The 20,096-nt window shown below is 41.4% G+C and overlaps 2 protein-coding genes and 1 long non-coding RNA gene across 4 annotated transcripts in view; all 3 read right to left on the minus strand.

Annotated features, from left to right (window-relative positions):
- Nucleotides 1-2,436, minus strand: part of rhbdl3 (rhomboid, veinlet-like 3 (Drosophila)) — a 60,517-nt gene extending 58,081 nt beyond the window's left edge. The window contains exon 1 of the mRNA XM_042429362.1: nt 1,939-2,436. Coding sequence (XP_042285296.1) covers nt 1,939-2,079 — 141 coding nt within the window. The 5' untranslated portion in view covers nt 2,080-2,436. The remainder of the gene's footprint in view (nt 1-1,938) is intronic.
- Nucleotides 2,437-5,127: 2,691 nt separating this feature from the next.
- Nucleotides 5,128-7,384, minus strand: LOC121888824. The gene is made up of 2 exons (XR_006093307.1): nt 7,300-7,384; nt 5,128-5,294 (listed from the first exon to the last, which is right to left on the minus strand). It is a non-coding gene; the product is annotated as an uncharacterized LOC121888824 (long non-coding RNA).
- A 711-nt stretch (nt 7,385-8,095) lies between these two features.
- On the minus strand, nt 8,096-20,096 carry rhot1b (ras homolog family member T1). 2 transcript variants are annotated; one of them, XM_042427359.1, is made up of 20 exons: nt 19,695-20,096; nt 18,692-18,750; nt 18,451-18,532; nt 18,204-18,247; nt 18,035-18,088; nt 17,830-17,882; nt 17,281-17,389; nt 16,349-16,450; nt 16,118-16,216; nt 15,842-15,950; nt 15,611-15,731; nt 15,416-15,500; nt 14,960-15,105; nt 13,630-13,730; nt 13,193-13,323; nt 12,854-12,937; nt 12,041-12,163; nt 11,730-11,932; nt 10,172-10,294; nt 8,096-9,434 (listed from the first exon to the last, which is right to left on the minus strand). In XM_042427359.1, the coding sequence occupies exons 1-20, from the start codon at nt 19,729-19,731 to the stop codon at nt 9,317-9,319; spliced, it is 1,983 nt and encodes a 660-aa protein (XP_042283293.1). In that variant the 5' UTR covers nt 19,732-20,096; the 3' UTR covers nt 8,096-9,316. The 2 variants fall into 2 exon arrangements, with proteins under 2 accessions (XP_042283293.1, XP_042283301.1); XM_042427367.1 differs by lacking the exon at nt 10,172-10,294 and having other exon boundaries at nt 19,695-20,095.

Here is a 20,096-nt window from a genome sequence, read left to right on the forward strand (position 1 = left end):
ACACACACACACATGCATACAATTCCCCCCAGGAGAAAGTAGGGGGCCCCAGGCTGGGCAGGTGCTGGGGCAGTCCCACAGAGTGGTGACTGTGCGCACATGAATATGTGTGTGTGTGTGTGTGTGTATATGCGTGTGGTAGTAGGGGGTCCGCTTGCCGTCTGTCAGTCCGACCTGCTGCTCGCATGTTCAGCTGGTCTGTGTTTCCCTTCTCCTGGGGTTTCTCTGCTGTATCAATGTGTGTGTGTGTGTGTGTGTGTGTGTGTGTGTGTGTGTGTGTGTGTGCATGCGCCTGCATGTGTTTCATACAAAACTGGCCTTGCTGACAGATCAATGCACCCTGGATTATGTATCGCTCTAATTGCATTATCAGGGTCAATGTCAGCGGATGACACACCCAAAACCTCCACTGTGCTCGCACTCCTTTGACACCATCGCCTCTCTGCAGGAGTTTAGTCCGACAAAGCCACAGCTTGGTTACATGTTACATGCCGTGATTGTTACCCAGCAGGCAAAGGATTTAAAGCTGCAATAGCCAAGATTTCGATCTAAAAATACATTTGTCTAATCAGCCCAAATCACAAACTGAGGCTGAGGGAAAGAAGAGTGTCTCATCTCCAGCAGCTGAGACCCAGTAGATTCATCTCCTTTAGCCAAATGGAATTCTGGTGAGAGACTAATCAAAATCTATTAGTGATGCACTCAGTTGGACCAATAAAAGGACTCACTAATGTTCTTTTTCTTACCTAACCTCTTTGGGATGGCTGACAAACATGAGAAAGCTGTGTGCAGTTACCTAACCTTATGACTTGTGGTTTGTGAGAACTGAAGTTCAAAATTTTCTCACAGTTACCGCTTACTGCCAAAAGAAAATTCCTATTGCAGCTTTAAGTCACTTCCATTAGTGACAGAGCCAGTGTTACAGCGTAAGTACAACATTGTGGTCATGACACATGGGCAACATTTGTCTTTAATGTAATTTATAGCCATGTATTATTAATATGTTTCACATTAGAAAGTGGATTTATCCAGTTTCCCTTCTGCTTTTAGTGCAATATTGTATCTCTGCTCTTCCAAAAATTCCCCCATGTCTCATGACCTTTAACCATTGTGGTGCTTCGTCTGTTGAACACATCTGTGTTGCTTCTCGCTGATAACACAGATTAAGTCAGACGTCACACACAGTTCACACACAGATGAGCACCTCTGAAGACAAACACCGCTCCACAATGAGTGAAACATGCATGTGGAAAGAGCTTCAAACCACCGTAGCTTGCAGAACATACCTTGTCAAACAGAGACTTCCATTGCTGAGACAAGGAAAGAGAAAAAAGAGCAAAGTGAAGGAGTGAGAGAGAGGATGACAGTGGAAAAAGGAAAAAAAAAATCTCTGGAACAGGTGCCAGAACTAAGTGGTGCACCTGTTTGGAAATGATGAATCTTGGCTAAAAGGACTTTTCACTCTGTGAGCATTTGCCTTAATTGCAGTCTTGCAATCACATCCTGTTATTATCTGATCATTGTGGTCAATGAGCCGCAGAAAAAGATAATAGGGTATCAAGGTGTAGATCATTATGTGTGAGGGGTCTCTTATCTCAAAGTCTGAGACAACTACAGGAGGAAGAGTGGTGTGCATGTGCACGTGTTGTCTCCCTCAAAAAACAAATATATTGCTGAAAAGGATGTGCTGTGTAGCTACTCTCATTGTTCAGTAGTATTTTAAATTCCTTCTGCTATCACTGTAAAACTCCAGTTTTAAATCACGCCATGAAATGTATATAAATAACCTTCTAAAATTAATTATAGGCTCAGGCTCATACTTTCTTAGAATCAAATACACTGCTGAATTTGCTCCAGTGCGTAAGAAATCCTGCTGCGTAATTGTGAAAAATGGTCTAATGTTCACTTCAGGTCCCTCTGTACTATGTGTAAACCTACGTCCTCTGGGGCCACGGGAAGGACCTCGGTGCTCTCCAAAACCTCGATCTCCTCGCCCTCCGCGTTGGCCGCCACCGCCGGAGAGGAGTTTACCGGCGCCTCCCGGGTTCCGCCCGTCATCTTCGGACTGCTCTTCTCCATAAACCCGCGGAGAGCAGCGACTCAGTCCTCAGGAATGACTCCACATAGTTTTACAATCCAATTTCGCTCCCAGTGTGCGTCAGCAACAACAAAGGATGTAAACGCTGAGCATCATGATCACTCGCGCATCTCTTTTCTCTGATGAGTGGATGAGTCCAAGTGAAAATACAAACAGCAATAAATCAAAGGGGTGTGTGAACTCCAGTTAATCCCAGCGCATTTCCACAATCTGCAAACAAACCACCCACTGAGGAAAAGTTGATTTGGTAATAGTTTAGAAATAGTTCTGGGCTATAAAGTCCCCTTGCGGCGTCACACCACCGTCCAGCACATCGTTAGTCTTGTCGGGCAGCAGTGACAGAGGTTTGCAGAGCTGGAAGGGAGCCTGAATTTTCCTCGCCAAGAACAGAGGCTCAGGCAGAGGTCCAAGTCTGTGAAGCAGGGGGACGCACATTTGCAGAGCTTTTCACTTTGAGAGATGCGACGCAGCGGCAGCGGCAGCGGAGCGCAGATCCATCTGAAAGAAATAATGACATCATCAAATACTGACAACAACAAGAAACGCAGGACAGAAATGACAAACCGGACTGAATGACGCACAAGTCTCACCTGGCTGCTTCGTCCAGGGGGAGCCGGTGAAACTCGACTTCAACAGAGTGGGCACAGTCACATGACGGACTCAGAAGTCAAAGCAAGTGCCCGATTTTTTGGTGCGTCATGATACCTGGCACGCTGATTTCTGCGGCGCAGCGCGGGGCCAACCGTCTGGTTTCTCCGCTGTGTGCCGGGGGGACGGAGGGAGGGGGGCACTGTCCGCCTCCGCCGGGATGCTCCAGGAGACACCGGGACTCTGGCCGCATACGTCCTTCCAGGCACAGAGAGACAGAGTGAGAGGGTGGGGGCGGAGAGGCATGGAGAGATTTGGCCGGCGGTGAGGAGGGATCACCAGCCACTCCCGCTCTGGGGTTTCGAGGAACTCCTGCTTCCTAAACAGCTGGCTGTCACTCTGTCACTGGCTCAGACGGTTTAGTTTACGTCGTTTGGTCATTTATGCCTGATGATGAAATGTAGCACTTCTATAATTATGTGGTCATTATTACACCAGTCAAATGGGCAATAATGTGACAAAATTAGGTACCCTTTCCTAATGACGCACCCTTTGTATAATAACCAATACTTCATAGATCAGGTATAAGCCATCAATAAGAATAAGTTTCGGATTGACAGGTTGGGATAAATTGGCAGGTGATAATGTCGGTAATCCATTAAAGGGTCATGAGTTTCTCACTTTCTAATAAGTCATCAAATCTGTGGTTATAAATATTAATATGTCATTAATAAAGGATTTTTAGAATCGTTAATACAATCTGCTGTTGTACATGTTGTTAATAATAAATGGATTTTGGTCCAATGTTCTGAAAATCTTTCTAAGAAGTTAAGTGGTCTAAAGTTCCACTGGAGTGGTCCTCCTGAGGAAGAAGAACTGAAGGATTAACACCAGCCAATAGGATTTGTCACACACTTGGAAAACCCCAAAGTTGTTCTTATTAATAACTTATAACTGATGTATAATAATAAATTATTTATTAACATCAACTTATAAAAAGGTATCGTTTATGGAAGTGGCGGTTGTTCAGATTCAACCTCAACCATCATAATGATGCCAAACAAAGTATTCAGTATTTAGACCTTAAGGTAGGCTATTACTGTAGGTTTGCATTTCATTTGAAATGACCATTTGTCAAATGACCATGAAAAGCAGTATATATAAAATGTGAGGTTAATTTCAGCCTTGTTCTATGGATAATAACTGATGGCAGGATTACACAAGTTACATTAAGGTCACTGTTTCCAGAGTCTGTAAAAGATGAAGCAAACAGACACTTGGATTGTTAGTGGTTCTGGTTACTCAAGAGTGAATTAAAACTTGCAGATTGTTCATGTAGACACAGGTACCACAAAGTAACAGCTCTGTTGGAGACGAGCAGTGTCATTCGATCACTACACCCTCTTCCAATCTGTGCATATTTTCCAATTATTAATCAGTATTCACCATGTGGAGTGCAAATGTGATTAACATCCAAAATGTCTAATTCACTTCTTGCTAGAGGACAGCTATTCTCGGACATAATTAATTTAACTAATTTCTTCTTCTTCTTTAGTGCATTGATTTATTGTGTTGCTGTATTTCCACACAGTATGGACATATGAGATTTTCATTTTCAGTAATTTTAGTTACATTTCAACATGTTCTTACTGTTGTGTATTTGTTGAAATACTTCATTTTTGTTATGTATCCTGATAATATTTACTGCTGCAATGACCCAGTTTCTTAGTGATTCACATTTAATCGTATCTCATCTCATGTTATAAATGGTAAGTGTCCCAAAGAAACAGCATACATAAATTCCTAAATTGCACAGTATCCTCCTTTATAGACTCAGGAAGAAGGGAGTGTCCAAGCTTTTAAATTCCAGGTTGTTTTATGGGGATATAAACTGTCCCCTCCAGGTCTGCTGCAGCAGTCACTCAAATGATGGGGTCCCATTTCAGACAAACACCCACCTATTAACTAGTGAGACATCAAACACACTTAATAGTTGGGTGGAAGCCATCTACGAAGAGAAATGATGCGATGGCGGTGTGGTCCACAGTGTGTAGGTTGATCAGTATCCCTCTAGTGAAACTCCCCCAGCTATGTGATAGCATTGCCATGGAAACAATATGGACAGTTGATATTTTAAACCCTGGGGGTCCTTTCCTGACTCCTACACAGGAGCGTTGGGTTAAAGTTGGAGCCTGTTGTCTGTTACCTGTTGCCACATTGTTGAGATACACCCAGGAGCTGTTCTGCGTCACCGGTCATAAGTCAGCAAACCATGGCCAAAAGGGTTGGATCAGAATGCAGACGTCTGACAAAATATGAACAGCTGCAAAATAATTGACTGTTACCTCCCACATACTGATAATCATTAAAGCTTAAACAATAAATTTCAAAGTAACAAAGTCTATGCAAAAAAAAAAAGCCAGAACGGAGGTGACAGCATATTGTTGCACATTTATTAATAGAATATAGGACTTCAGGGTATAAAGCTGCTGGGATTTGCATAACAGATGCAACGTTAAACTTCATTAGAATCCTTTGAGCTTCACAATTAACACAACAATTTTTTTTCAGCTCTTCCTGGAAGCAGTTGTGAAAAGAGGATGGTGGCCTGTGAAGACAATTGAGACAGCAAACTAAATATTACTGATACTACAAATAAATAACAAGGGTAATCATATACTCAATGATGTTTAAAGTTCAGCTTGTAAAAACATCTCAATCATAATGTTTCCCAAAATCCACTCATTTAAAGCTTTACAATATAAATAGTTTCTATATTATCACTGCATACTCAAAACTCTGAATGATATTGCAAAACCAGTCAGTCTGCATTTTAAAACTTCTGCTTCTATTAAGAATTTATAACAAATCTCTGTGTTCAGCTATACCGGCAGCAGTGTGTCTCTATGAGCCTCTCACTCTTCCGCAACTACACGTTGCTACTTGTCACTTTGATCATGAAGGTGACACTACTCCGTAGAGTATATAGGCTACAATATAGTATAGAATTGAGTATTTATAGTATATAGTTTAGAGAATATCATAGACCTAAAACAAAACTGACAGAAGGGCGGGATTGAGAAAAAAAGGCACAATTACAAATCTGTCTGCTATTTCAGCACCACGGACAGCACCATGGATTTATCAATACAAAGCACAGTTAGGCTGCTGATATTTCAGAGCCACGGTCGGGTCATAGATTCGAACTTGCACAAACCTCAGTCAGATAAAGGATCCATCACTCAGGCAGACTAGACTAACATATTCAACTAAACAACCCCTCAGCCCCTGCACTCTCTCTGCTACTAGGGGATGGAGGGGGGGGGGGGGGGGGGGGGGGGGGGGGGGGGGGGGGTGGCAGGTTAACAAGGGGATTTTCATTTTGGTCATTTTGCTAACAAGAGGGATGTAAAGGGAATTATTGTCTTGTTAGCTAAAGGCAGCAGTGGGAATTTCCATCAAATGCAGCTAATTGGACCGAATAAGCTCTGATGTGTTTGCAAGTCATGTGCTAACATTAGCTGAGGAGCCGTAACGTGACAGGCGGAGAAAGATGATGGAGGGAGATGAAGGAAGAGAGTGTGAACAAGGGGGTGAAAGAACGAGAGCGATAAGCAAAACACCTGCTATGTGGGAGAATTAGCTCATGTATAAATTAACCACCGGGGAGTATTACCTTCTTTTCACAGGAGTCTCTCTCTCTAAGCTGTTGGCAGGCACTAAGTGTTGGCTTGGTAATACTACAGAAAGGCCGTTTTGTTCATACATTGCTGGTAATGTACTAGCAGGGACTTAATTTTCATGGATAAATAGGAGTTCTCATGCAGCACAGTGTCTGACTGTCTCACATAGTTACAGATACTCATTAGTGAGAGAATCAGTGGTGCTTTAAATGTCCTGACAAAGCAGCTGCACCAGACAACTCAGCCTCAGATGTCTTATGGATTTAATAACCCAGAATAGGTCTGGGGTCTTTTTAGTGTACCCTACTGCTTCATTTAACACAATTTTGCATTCTGTTTTTAAGAAAGTTTTTGGTTAGAGAGTACAGTACTGTAGTTGAAATGTAAAGGTTTGGAAGAGATTAAAATTCAAGGTCAGGACTCTGAGTAAACCAGACATAATCCTCTCTGTCACATCCCTCATGAATAAGTGATTCAAAACTGCCCAGCGGCTCTAACCGATAGCTGCTTCAGACTAATATTCCAGTAAATAAATGATTAGTTTATTCATGACTTCACAGTAATAGCTTGTAAACTCTGCCTGATCTCTATCATATCCTCTTGCTCTTTTTGAAACATGCTGTGAAAAGTCAAACTGAGGAAAAAGTTGAATTGAAAATACTCCAAATTAAATTTTAAAGTCACACAGATGGTTTCTTTGTGAGAAACCATCTGTGTGACTGACAGCGATGACTCAGGGACGCTGTTAATTCACAATGACAGAAGGAAAAATTGATTTCCTAAGTCGAGATGATGCCTTGATCATATTTTTGTATCAGACTGGAACATCAGCACACTCAGACAATGATCTGAAATGTTTATCATCAATGTGATATTTCTCAAAGTGACTCCTTACACATCTTCTCAAACTCAGAGACAGAAAAGCCTCACCTTGTCCAACATCACTGACCACTTAAACATGACGCCACTCTGGTTCATCCTCCCCTGAAACTGGCTCATTATGGAAGCTGGTTTACTTTTCTAAACACTGGAACAGACTTGAGTCAGTTTCACAATGAATTGTAAAACATACATTACAATACAGCCAATGAAATCTGTGACTCAGTTTTTACACTTGTGAGGATTTTTTTCTTTTTTGACACAATGCTGCCCTCTTGTGTTTAAACAGATCTTACCCTCATATCATCCTGGATACAACTTCTCATCTTGTCTGAACAGTTTCCTGTCTTGCTTGCCGATACTGCATTCACCCAACATAACACAGACAGGACGAGATCAAAGTTGATTATTTGGTGAGATAGAAGCTGTGATTGTAATTATTAATTAACAAATATTGTCTGGATCATGTTCTTTACATGTGATGCATTTCCCTCCATTGGAGTCGTCCGTAGACTGAAAGATCAGCCTTATTTAAAAAATACAGATCACGGGCAATTCAGAAATACACAAAAGAATAAAAACATTTCAATAACACTTTATAATTCAGCTTATAATTTATGGTGCAGTTACAGTATTAATTACATACTAATAAAATACTTAGTGCAGTGGAAGAAAACAAGACTATATGGATTGAAGGAAGTAATTATTAGTTTCATTACCTGATTTGAACCTGATTCATACAACAAAGTTACATAATTAATTGGGGGCTGTATTAAAAATGTTTCACTGGAAAGCAAGCAAGACAATTAGATTTTTGGTAAACTGAAAAGAATTCCATCACACCAAATGTAGCAGACGTATTTATTTATTGTAAACTTCTGGAAAGGCAGGGATGAGTGAATACATCAAACTGAACTTCATGGCAGACAGTTGCAATTGCATGAAAATTAATAATGGGCTGACATTATTGCATCTTCTGCAACCAGGAGAGCTAACCGGGGATCACCAAGAGGGTCAAAGTATCATCTAAGAGACTTTTCTGCATCCATGGGTCTCTGACAGCTTGCAAGCAATGAGGAGAAATTGGCATGGTCTTTTTTTTTTTACAGTAATTCTTAACACACTGGAATGTGGTCAGAAATTCTGAAGCATGCAAACATACAGTATAGATTTTCAATATGTTAGCACACAAACACACACGCACACACACACACACACACATAGGAAATGGGAAGACATGAGAGAGAGCAGCTTCGTTCCACACATTCACATCCGTTAATCAAACACTGACCTGCTCAGATGTACAACCGTTAAAAGAAAAAGTGTACATCCAAGCGTTCGGCCATGACAGGCAAACCAGAAATCTGTCAGTGCTGACAATCGATGCTAATGTTTGTGAGACTTTAAGTGTCATTTATGACCTGTTTGTTGAACTGATATCTTTGCATTTAGTGTCTGAATGTGAATCAAACATTGACCTTTTGGACTAATGACAAACAAATGTACATCTACTATGTTATATACAATATTTACATATTGTTCACTCTAATAAAATCATAAATTCTATTGCATACCTCACACATCACAATCCCTATTACAAGTGACACGAGTTGTTCGTTATTTCAATCAGCGAGCAACCGAAAAAATATCTATTTAGCAACTCTCAGATGCAGCTCACTACGGCTCATCAGCAGCTTATCCTTCTCTTTAATATAAATATAAATATATTATCTTTACTTTGCAAATACTTGCAGACAAACAGATTAAGCAAATTAGCAATTTTGGTACAAAATTAAATATTTTTTTTTCTCTTTTATCCCCAAGAAGAGAAATGTAAAGTGGAATGAAAATGCAAAAAAAAAAAAGAAAAGAAAAGTTAAGGTAAGCTTGCACACATTTTGTTTTCAGTCTATTGGGACCTTTTCAACCATAAACCTATGACAGATTTTTCCATAAATTTGCTGAATACAAGTGGGGGAAGTCTAGTGTTGCAACTGGTCAAAATAGTTCTATATGTACCCAGTGTAATGGGGGTGGGGGGTGGGGGGTGGACCAAGGTGCCTGACGATCACCGTGGTTTGAGCAGTACTCTGTACATGGCGAAGCCCAGCACTACAAACACTGTGGCCCCGACGCTCGCTTTCAGCCAGAAGGTTGAGCTCTTCAGGTCTGCTTGACTCATGTGTCTGTGAAACAGAGCAGCAGAACAAAAAGGAATATAAGAATGAAGTCTGGACACAGAGACAAAGGGGGAGGACAGCAAAGAGTTAACACAGTTCACAGAAGTTTGTACAGCACATTATTTCTCTTCAACTGATATCTCTCAACAAATATGAATAAAGATAGTCTCAATCGTAAACATATTGCAAAGAGGGATGATGTCGACAGGAAGAAGAGACATGCAGAAAAATATGGATGATATTGATGACAGAGCGGGGACGAAGCCTTCAGATACGGAGATTCTCAGGCAGATGAGAGGCAGGCGGGGGTTTTAGTTATGACATGAGACAGCAGGACCTGACATGAGTTGTGACATCTCTGTTAGATGAGACAGCTGAGGAACGCAGCACAAGCAATAAAAACCAACATCAACTGAATGACAACGGGACTGGAATCAAAACGGAAGTGCTTTCGATACTAATAAAGGAAGTTTGGGAGGAATATCAAAGAAAGCTGAAAGGAAACGAAGATATCAGAATGGCTTCTGAGAGGAAAAGAATGAACTGAAAGGACTCTGACGGCATGAAATAAGGAGAAAGTGGCGGGAAAACGAAAGGGACTTAGAAGTAAGTCAAGGTTTTAATCTAATTTCTGAGAAACTGATGCCACAAGATTAAGTAACTTTGCAAAAAAAAAATGGTGGAATGAAGGGAAGAGAAATGAACGGGAAGAAGAAGAGAAGAATGTAAGAGGTAAAGAGGACCTTCTGAGTACCACAGTGTAGAGTTTGGCCCTGACCGTCTGCAGCAGCTCAGAGTTGAGGAAGTTCTGACACAAGCAGAAGGTGCACCGGTTACAAGTGCACATGCAGCGCAGCCGGGCATGGCTGAGGAGAGATACGGGGAGGACAAACACCAACACACACGTTCATATATATATGAACGCATATAGAACCAAATACAACACACACAAAACACAGGAGGGGAAGAAAAGACGGTTCAAGTTAAAACATGCCACCACCATCATAAGAGTCATCTGTAGATCCATGAAAGATGATGAAAATACATTTTGAGAAAACGTCTATGTAGTTGACTAGGCTGTGGGTTAAAATCTACTGTCATGTAATTATGTGACGTGCAGAGCGGTGCTGTGTGTTGACAGTGAGCTTCAGTATGATTGCAGGACTGTGACCCTCTGGGAGAGATCAGTATCCCTGCTCAGCAGGGAAACCCTCTGTGGCTTCAGACTGAAAGCAACACGTCCAGAGGGCAGTGAAGTGTGTTAATGCGTGTAGACGCAGTACATGATGTCAGATACTGACACTCGAAAAGAGAAGAAACATCCCGACGGGAAGTGAGTTTATCTGAGGTAGGGAGTGATGTCACAGAACGATTCTACAGAACCCCGGAGTGGTCTCAGAGAGAAAAAGATGTATATAGATGTGAACATTTTAAACCAGAAAGTTGTGCTTTGTGCAAACAGATAAGAAATAAATATGAATAAAAAACTGCACTAATTGTACACTGACAATTAAGTATTAAACTATAAAATCAACCTTAACTTGGCAACAATTTATTCACCATAAAGTCTGCGTTTTTTCTCTACGACCACTCCGGGGCTCCGAACAATTCTGATCACAGTTTGTGTTTTTAACTTTAGGTGAATCTTAACCATCAAACACTAAAGAACCATGAAAACAGTGCTACGCTTTCAGCCTAAATAGTGAAACGTGGCTAAAACAGAGCAAAATCTAATCCATCCAAAAAATACAAAACTCTCTATTAATAATTAATCAGCAGCCACACACTTCTGTCCCAGACAGCGACTGAAAAGAAGGCATTAAGCCAACAAAAACAAAAAGCTGTCTTGTGACATTTGGCACAAATACACAGAGGATTGCACACATGTTGCAAACCAGACATTGTTTAGTCTTTTGAAAGAAGGTCGAAGTTTGCATAAATAAAATTACAGTTACCAAACTGACATTGGGAACAAAAATAAAAACTGGTTCTGGTGGGTGATAGTGTGTACTAACCATCATAGCCTACCATGCTAGCTATCCGTTAGCTGGTAGATTTATGAACAAGCAAAGTGATAATAAAAGTTTTGAATATCCTGGTAAAAGAAATAGTGCAATATGGTGAACATACATATATTTTCCACACGTTCTATCAGTCGGATGCTGCTGTAATCAGGTCAAGTAATATATGAGACTTCGGTCTGTAAAATTACAGTTATATCTGCTACCATCTGGGGAACCTAATGTGTAAACATGCTTAGGTAAAGTTGAACCAGTGCAGATGATGTGTCTGTATACGTACGGGTACATGGCCATAGTGGTAAGTTTGGTGTAGATGTCTCTGCTGGGTGCTTCTGCAGTGTTACAGGTGAAGGACTGGGGAGGTGGCATCTTGTGCCTCCTACAAAACTCCAGAGGACTGCAGCCATACAGCTGTTTGATCTCTGGCAGGTCCGACTTGGTTGCTATCATCATACATGGGATCTTGCTGTCCATGAAGTATTGCTGAGGGGGGAAAAATGCAGGTGATGAATGATCATTATCAAGTAGATGTCAAGATGAAGTCACAACAGGGTTGAACATATTTCTTTCGATCCGGTTACACAGTTTTACCTTGAAGACTTTGGCGCAGTACTCAAAGGAGTAAGGGTTGCTGACGTCATAGACCAGGCAGACGATGTCACAGGCCAGATCAGCGTCAGACAGGTAGTCAAAGTCAGGGAACACTTCATGAAGCTGAGGAGAGGAGAGTAGAAAGAACACTGCTGAGTTTCAACTTTAGTCTCTGCTGATGTTCTCTGTATCACTGCTGCTGGCTGTAGAGACACAGTTTACTAATGTCATCAGCTAATGTATAAGAAGATGGTCTGTCTGGCTTCTTTCCCTCCACCTTTGAGGGCATCACTGTAACTCAGCCGGGTATCAAGAGTCAAGGAGTGTACTATATTTAAATATAGCAAGTAATCCAATACTTTTTCATCTGTTGTGGTTTAATTGCTAATTTAATAACGCTTTTTTGCTTGACCCCAAAACTAGCCATATTTCAATTGTTGTGTATTGTAACAGAATATGCAAAGACTCCTGCACTTTTGTAAGTGAAGCTATGTGATGCTAATACTTTTGTCATGCAAGCATAAATGCTTCCTTGACAAAAGCATTAGGTGGACATGATAAGAGGCTTATACAAACAGCCAGGTAAGCACAGCTATCCTCACGGCCCTGAAGGTTTGGAAGTGAGAATCTTAAACACAAAGCACTGTAGTACATATATACATATATAGTAATTATTGTTTTATACAAGCACTAGAATAGTTCTATACACATGTATATATATATATATATATATATATATATATACAAACAATACATTACATACAAAAAATGCTCATAAATTATGCACTATTAAAAGGTGACTGTGATACTCACAAGAAGGTATTTCTCTTGACCGTAAACATATGTGGTGCTGATGGCGTAGTAGGATCTGTGTTCCTCTCTGATCATATTTTGGCGCTGAGAAGAACAAACAACATGCAGCGAGTGTCTTTTTGATGTTATACTGTATGTGACTGTGTGACATGTAATATTTCAGTAGAATAGTTCTTATATACTGTATATTTTACTCACTAACATGTATACTTTTGTTTTTGTGGTGCCTGGGGGGTGGGGGTGGGGGGGGGCGGGGCTTATGAAAGAGTAAAACCACCTGGTGAAATATTCTGCAGTAGCAAAGCCTCCATTAAAATGCTGGTGTTTATCTCTGTTTACCATGAGGTTTGTACCCAGGAAGGCTTGGAGGAAGCCGCTCTTGCCGCTGCCAACATCTCCGAAGACATTACAGCGGAAGACGCTGCGCTGGGTCTGCTTCTTCTGCAAGTCAATCTTCTTATCTCTGGTCACTGCAGGGGCAAAACACACACGGGTATCAGAGGATTAGTTGAGACTGCTGCTGTACACAACACATGTCTGCAGTCAGACAGCAACAACATTCAGTTTGAACTGCTGCAGCAACAGCTGCTGTGATGTCAGAGGTGACTACTGATGTGGCAATAAAGCAGTTTACTCAACAGATAAATGAACTTATGATGCTGAATAATACTAATGGGTCTGACATTAGAATGAATGATGGTAAGTAACTGAAATCAAAATGTCCTTGTTACAACCATGAATGTGATGTTATGATCTACTTTGATGTGAAGCTTCACCTGTAATTCCTGCTGCTTGGGACTCCTGCTCAGCGATTATTGAGTAACCAAGGTAACCCAGATACTCCAGGCATCGTTGGACATCCAGATATGTTGTTAACCTGGACAAAAAGTAACACAATCCAAAGTACTTTACATCAAACATAAAAGGAAACAAAACAATTCAGTGTTTTATTTTGTCATGCATGTACATTTCCTACATCAAATACGTTCCTACATTCTGATTTTATTCTGCAAACGTCTAATCAAAGAATAAGACAGTCCATACCCCACAAATAACTAAGTACAATAATCAGCCCTAGTGGTGGAATATAATATACTTTTGTTTGGAGAAAAATGCTGCTGTCTATGTGTTACTTTCAGCCCAGTCAACCCAGCGTCTCCATGTCGAACATAGTGTCTTTTTTGATTTTATCACTGCAGGGAATAATGTCAAAGTCCACCTTTGAAATCAAATTTAATGCTTTGTAAGACCTTGACAGAGAAAAGTGAATACCCTCTCCACAGCAAAACAAATGCACATTAGGGCTGAGCTTCATGTTTGAAGGGACATTTTTCTGGGTAATTTTGTATCTCCATATAACAATCACATGTAAAATCACAAAGTAATCAGATTAATGGAAAATGTGATGAACTGTGTCCCACTGTTACAATAGATAAAACTCTTTATGTTAGAAAAAGCATCTTAATTTTAATTACAATTTGCTTGTAATTGTTCATTTTGACGACACTGTTCTGGTCGTTCTTGGTCGTTCTCGCACCCGCAGGATCAGCTGTAGTTAATCTCCCCCCCCCCATTAAGACACATACATGTTACAGTATATCAACCTTTCATCCATTTTAACAGTCTATTAAATCTGTAAACTCCAGCTGAGCAGTCACCACTCTTCTCCTTCATGACGCACGTCGGTCGTTGCGGCTTATTATCCAGATTCTGGCAACTATCAGAAATAACAGAAGGCTTTGTGTTTCCTCTGAACCCCCCCCCCCCCCCGGCCAACTGTCTTAAGCTGAGCATCATCTGTACTGTTTTGTGTGCTTCTTTAATCCTGTTACCTTTGTGAGAGCAGGTGGCCGCCTGCGGAGAACCGATCAAAACATCACCAGAAAAAGAAAAAAAAAAAAAGAGCTGGACTGCAGCGAGTCGCCGCCGAAGACAAAAATATTTAAATAAGTGAATCCTGTGAGGAGATATTTCTAAAGCAGCTAGGCATCACCTCAAAATTGAAGACCTTCCATAATTAAAACTTTTTAAAGACATTTTATGACCTATGAAGTCTTTTTAAGGATCCATACTTGGAGCCTTTAAATTAACTAAATGCCCACTTACGTCCACTGTGAGAGATACCCCTGGTAAGTGATCCAGCCCTGGTCATTAGTGCAAACTGTGTTATTGACATCTGGGCCCCAGGGCATGTAGGGAAAAACATCAAACAGGTCCTTCAGCTCCTCTGGTGACAAGGCACAGTCACGGTCCTGAGATAAACACAGGTTGGTTTAGGTGTACACAGGAAGACAATCAATGCGCCTGTCGATCCTAGAAAACAAACATGATGGACTGAAGCTGCCACTTTCTTTTTTTAAACTCCTTGACTTTCATTCTAACCTCGCGGCTAATTCTCCTGCCAATCCCTCCTCGGTGGCAAGAAGTGAACTCCGCAGCAGGTGGTCAGCGTTGGCAGGAGGAGAGTATTTCGGGTTTCATTCAGTGTTAGGTACTGAGCTGCTTCCTGTAAGTGTCGCTAAAGGGCAGAGGCTAAAAGTAAATAGGGAAGCAGGATTGTACCTTGTCATGTTTGTCAAAGACGCTCTGGAGGAAGAGGTAGGCATTGTGGTTGAGCTCTGTGGTGCAGTCTGGAGGAATTTTCAACCTGAACAGGGTGAAAATCTTACAGTCATATTTAAAACAGCAAAGATAAAAAAGGAGAAATATAAGAGTTCACAAGAAAAAGTGTCAGAAGGGGTTAAATCAGAGACTTACGGAGGGAAGAGGTAGTCCTGATTTAGCTCCAGGTCATCATCATATCCAAACCTCCTCAGCACTGTCCACGTTGTTTCATGGCGGCCTCGCTGGATGAACAACGTGTGAAGGAACAGGAAGCCTAAAAGAGAAGAAAGTCACAGAAATAATCAAACAACACAGTCAGGAATACTGTGACGGAGGTTCATGTGCTAGAAAACACGAAAAGGAGGTCAGCAGTTCTATTCCTACCCTTCAGAGTGAGTCCGTTGTCGCTTACACCGTCACTCAAATTCCTCCTCACCACATTTTTTACATCCTCTAACGCCTGAGACTCCAGTGGGGTGTTGAAGCACGTCCGCTGTGGGAAGTCAGACAAAAACATGCTTGTATAACGAGCAAAAAGGGCTCTGAGAGTAAGAAAGGGACTGGATTCCCCTCCTCAAAATTAAGAAAAAGAAGAACAAATTCTACTCATTGTTATAATATATATATATATTATCTATTGAACAACAAAAGTTGATTTACCTGGAAGAAGTTGAGCTCATTATCATTGAGAATACCATCGTTGTCCAGGTCAGACACTTTGAAGATTCGAGTCAGGGCTTTTACACAAAGTGGCTTCATCTGGGAACAAAAGCAGCAGAGCAAACGTCTCTCAAAATGATTAATTTTATAACTCTATGTCACAAACTGGAAAAGTCTCTGCACGCCTGGATATGTGACAGAGGCCTCATAACGAACACGTTGATCTCTTACATCTTTTTTCTCCGGACAGTAGAGGGGACCTGTCGGGTGAAGAACGGCCTTTTGAGCGTAGTAGAACAGCTCTGAGATGTTCTTCAGGTTCTTCGCTGAACACTATGAACAGCAGGAAAAGGGTGTTTGATTATACACATATACAGTGGTTTTCAATTATATAGCATACTGTGCAGCACATAGCCTTGTAGCAAATTAGCCTTAAAACCTTTGCAACCCTATAAACAAAACGGTCTGACATGTACAGATAAGCTAGTGGTAAGTATAGCCAGCCCTGTTTACCTACTGTGTGTGTGTGTGTTTGTGTGTCTGTGTATGTCTGTATGTACTCTATGTGTGTGTGTGTGTGTGTGTGTGTCTGTGTGTAGGTGTGAGCCAAGTAAAAGCCAGACAGGGTATTAACACACAAGATCCGTCTGAGCGACACACCTGGTCTAATTAACCTGTCTGAAAACCTACAAGTGATGCCCTGTTAGCAGAATGACACTAGACTGTGCTTGAGGTTCATCTTGTTCATGTGCACGCCATGCGCTGCGTTCATGTATCAAACGCTGGACACGACCGTACAAAACAGAAACATAGCACATCAACAACTGTGGGGCTTCCACACTGTGTAGTAAACATGCAAAAAATAGCATTTAAAAATAGATTTTCACGTTTTTACTTCAACTAAAGTACATTCAATGAACTGATAAAACCCCCTAACAGCACTGCAGATAAAAAACAAGGTGGTTGGTTCCTAAAAAGTTTCTACCCGGTATTACTGTTTCTTCCCCTCTTTAGGTCCTGTTTAATGACAACGTCAGAAGTAACACATCTGTATCTGTCTGTTGTCTGAATAAATAACATTACTACAGCATTAAATTTGAAGATGGAAGTATTTATAAGGCCAATCAACCCCTATTTAATGTTAAGGTTTTGCTGTTTCTCACCTCAACGCAAGTCTCTATCTCACTGTACTGGTTCATAATGGGCAGTATGGTCTCCATGCTGCTGTGCTCCACCAGGTCTGATTTATTCCCCACCAGGATCAGAGGAACCCTGGACACATCAACACAAACAGAGATTACATCAAACCCCTTCTTATGTGAGAAATTAATGATAGCTCCGAGACAGTAAACATGTTTTACTAAAGCTACTGAAAATAAAGGATGGAAATTTCTCTCCCAGAAAAAAGCTATGACTCATTTTACAGTGACAATCTCACAACACAGGGCTGAATCTGCTCATGTGAAGTGCTGCACGTCCGCTGCTGCTCCCGCCTTACAGAGAAGTGATTGTGAAAAATTTCCACCCTGTGAATATAGGTCAGCACTTCAAACTCTAGTAGAACAGAGACCAGCCTTTTGCAGACTTTCTCCTGAAGTTGGTCCTGCTGTGAAACGTACGTACCTTCTGCCTCCCCAATATTTCATCAGCCTAAAGCTGAAGTGACAAGAGCAGGAAAACACAGGACTATTCATATACAAGTGCATACATACCTGCTGTCCTTGTCTGTGTTCTCAGTGATGAGGGGGATCCAGTGGCTGGTCACCTACAACGATGGACACAAAAGTAGAAGACAAACGCTACTTTGAGATAAAACTCCTAATGTGAGTGTCGTGCAGTCACACAAACAGTCTCTAATGTTAAGTTGTGCTACTGTACAAACAAATTATGGAAATGCTAACAGCAGAGGTAACTCACCTTCTCTATGGACTTCTTGTTGTTGACAGAGTACACAATGCAAATCACGTTTGCCTATAAGAGACAGACACAGATGCTCATTAGGCTTTTACTGACTCAGCACTTCTCTCTCTCGAGTATAACAGAGATGCTTAATGCACTAACAGAGATGCTTAATGTGCTAACTGACCTTGGCGATCTCCTGGAACAGCTGCTCGTCTGTCTGCTCTGCCTCTGTAAACGCCAAGACGAACGTACTTCAATAAAAACAAGGAAAGTGCTCTTCTGTCTCAACTTACCAGGTTAAAAAAAAAGGTATCTAAAGAAGAGTTTTCAATCTTAACCACAAATATATGTAGTTAAATTGAAATGGCATGAAAAGATTTTGTCAGTCACCTACACAGTTAAACAAAGGAACAATCTTGGTCTTGAACTACCTGAATAGTCCACAATGTGTGTGGGAACTCTCTCTGGTGTGACGTCTGCAGGTATGGTGATCTCCTCAGCTCGGTAGGGAACCTGGGATGGAAACAACTTGGCTGTCACTCTTATACAGACAGGTTTACTTCAATAATACAATCAGATCAGTCAAGGGCAGATACTGACAAAGTTTACGTTGGAGAGACATCATCAAGGTTTCCAACATCCAAGACTAATATAAGAAATATTCATCCGTACCACTTGTGGGAACTCCTCGCTGACCAGGGACATGATGAGAGAGGTCTTTCCCACCTTGGCTGTGGGAGGAGGGGGGAGGGGGGGGGGGGGGGGGGGCAGAGACAAGAAGGATGAGTGAGTTTTTTTTTGGTCTTAGCATACACTGAAGCTTGTTTGCCAACTGGCTGGGACATCATCTTGGGACATCATTTATTAAATGAACACTAAAACAATTACTGTATTCAGGCCACGTGGTCGGGACACAGATCTCACATTATGATCATTATACATTATTAATACACCACCATATTTTTAATGTGTGTGACTATGAATTAGCAGCTTTCATCCTGGCAGATGACAGAAAGCTTCCATGACCTAAAAACTCTCTGTAACAGCTGAAGTTCCAGTAGAGGAGTGTACAACATATATATCATGTGTAGCACAGATTCTGGAAGATAAAAGACTTTGATTTAGCCTGTCAGGAGTTCACTTCCCTGTATCCCATGATACAGGGAAGTGACCACAGGAACCCCCCGACAGGCAGATGTCACCTGACAGAGCTGGAGTTGTGCAGAGGTTTGTGCACAGATGTGAAACAGTATTCACTTCTTTGACACTGTTGTAAAACTGACGCATTTCTGCAGTGATTTCAATGTGCTGTTCAAGAAAATCGGACATTTCGCATTCAGTAGCTTAACTGTCTGTCTGTCTAGAGGTTGACATAAGTCCTAAATGACATCCATTCAAAGTGACAACAGCCTTTTTTTCCTTCAGTCTACATACAATGATATTGCTGAGGAGCCTTGTTGAGATTAGGAGCAATAGCAATGTGTTACAGACAAACAACACGCTGCAAATTAACACCATATGGAACAAAATGAAGGTAAAAAAGGGGGAGAATGAACTGAAATCATCATGATATACTAGTCTGGTTGTCAGCATCACATGCCCGTCTGGTAGCATGACTGTGAAGTGAAGAGACTCTGCAGACAACACAATGTAAATTAATGATAGCTTCACTTACGCTCCCCTACTAATAATATCCTCACGTCCTTGCGCATCTTCTCCAGCGTCGAGATCCAACTCGGTAAATTGGTTTGTGTGACACATTTAGGCTCCTGTCTAGATGAAGGATACAGCCGGCCAGCTCTCCGCGGCCTGGCTCGCTTGCTAACGGCTACGTTCGCATTTCAGCTCCGGTTTACGCTGGTTCACAACAGACAGCAGGGATCTGTAAATACAACCCGACGGATGTCCAAGGAACCAGCGGTGTTGTTTTATTATATTCCACCTGCCATGAACAGTCAGTCAAACCGTTGCTGTTGTTGCTGTTGTGTTCACCTAGCTAACCTACTCATATGTACTTGAATTAGTGAGCGCTAGCAAGCGTGCTTTGCACCACGCCCCTCCGCTTCAGCTGACCGAG

Source organism: Thunnus maccoyii, chromosome 2, assembly GCF_910596095.1.
Source record: "Thunnus maccoyii chromosome 2, fThuMac1.1, whole genome shotgun sequence".
Lineage (NCBI taxonomy): Eukaryota > Metazoa > Chordata > Actinopteri > Scombriformes > Scombridae > Thunnus > Thunnus maccoyii.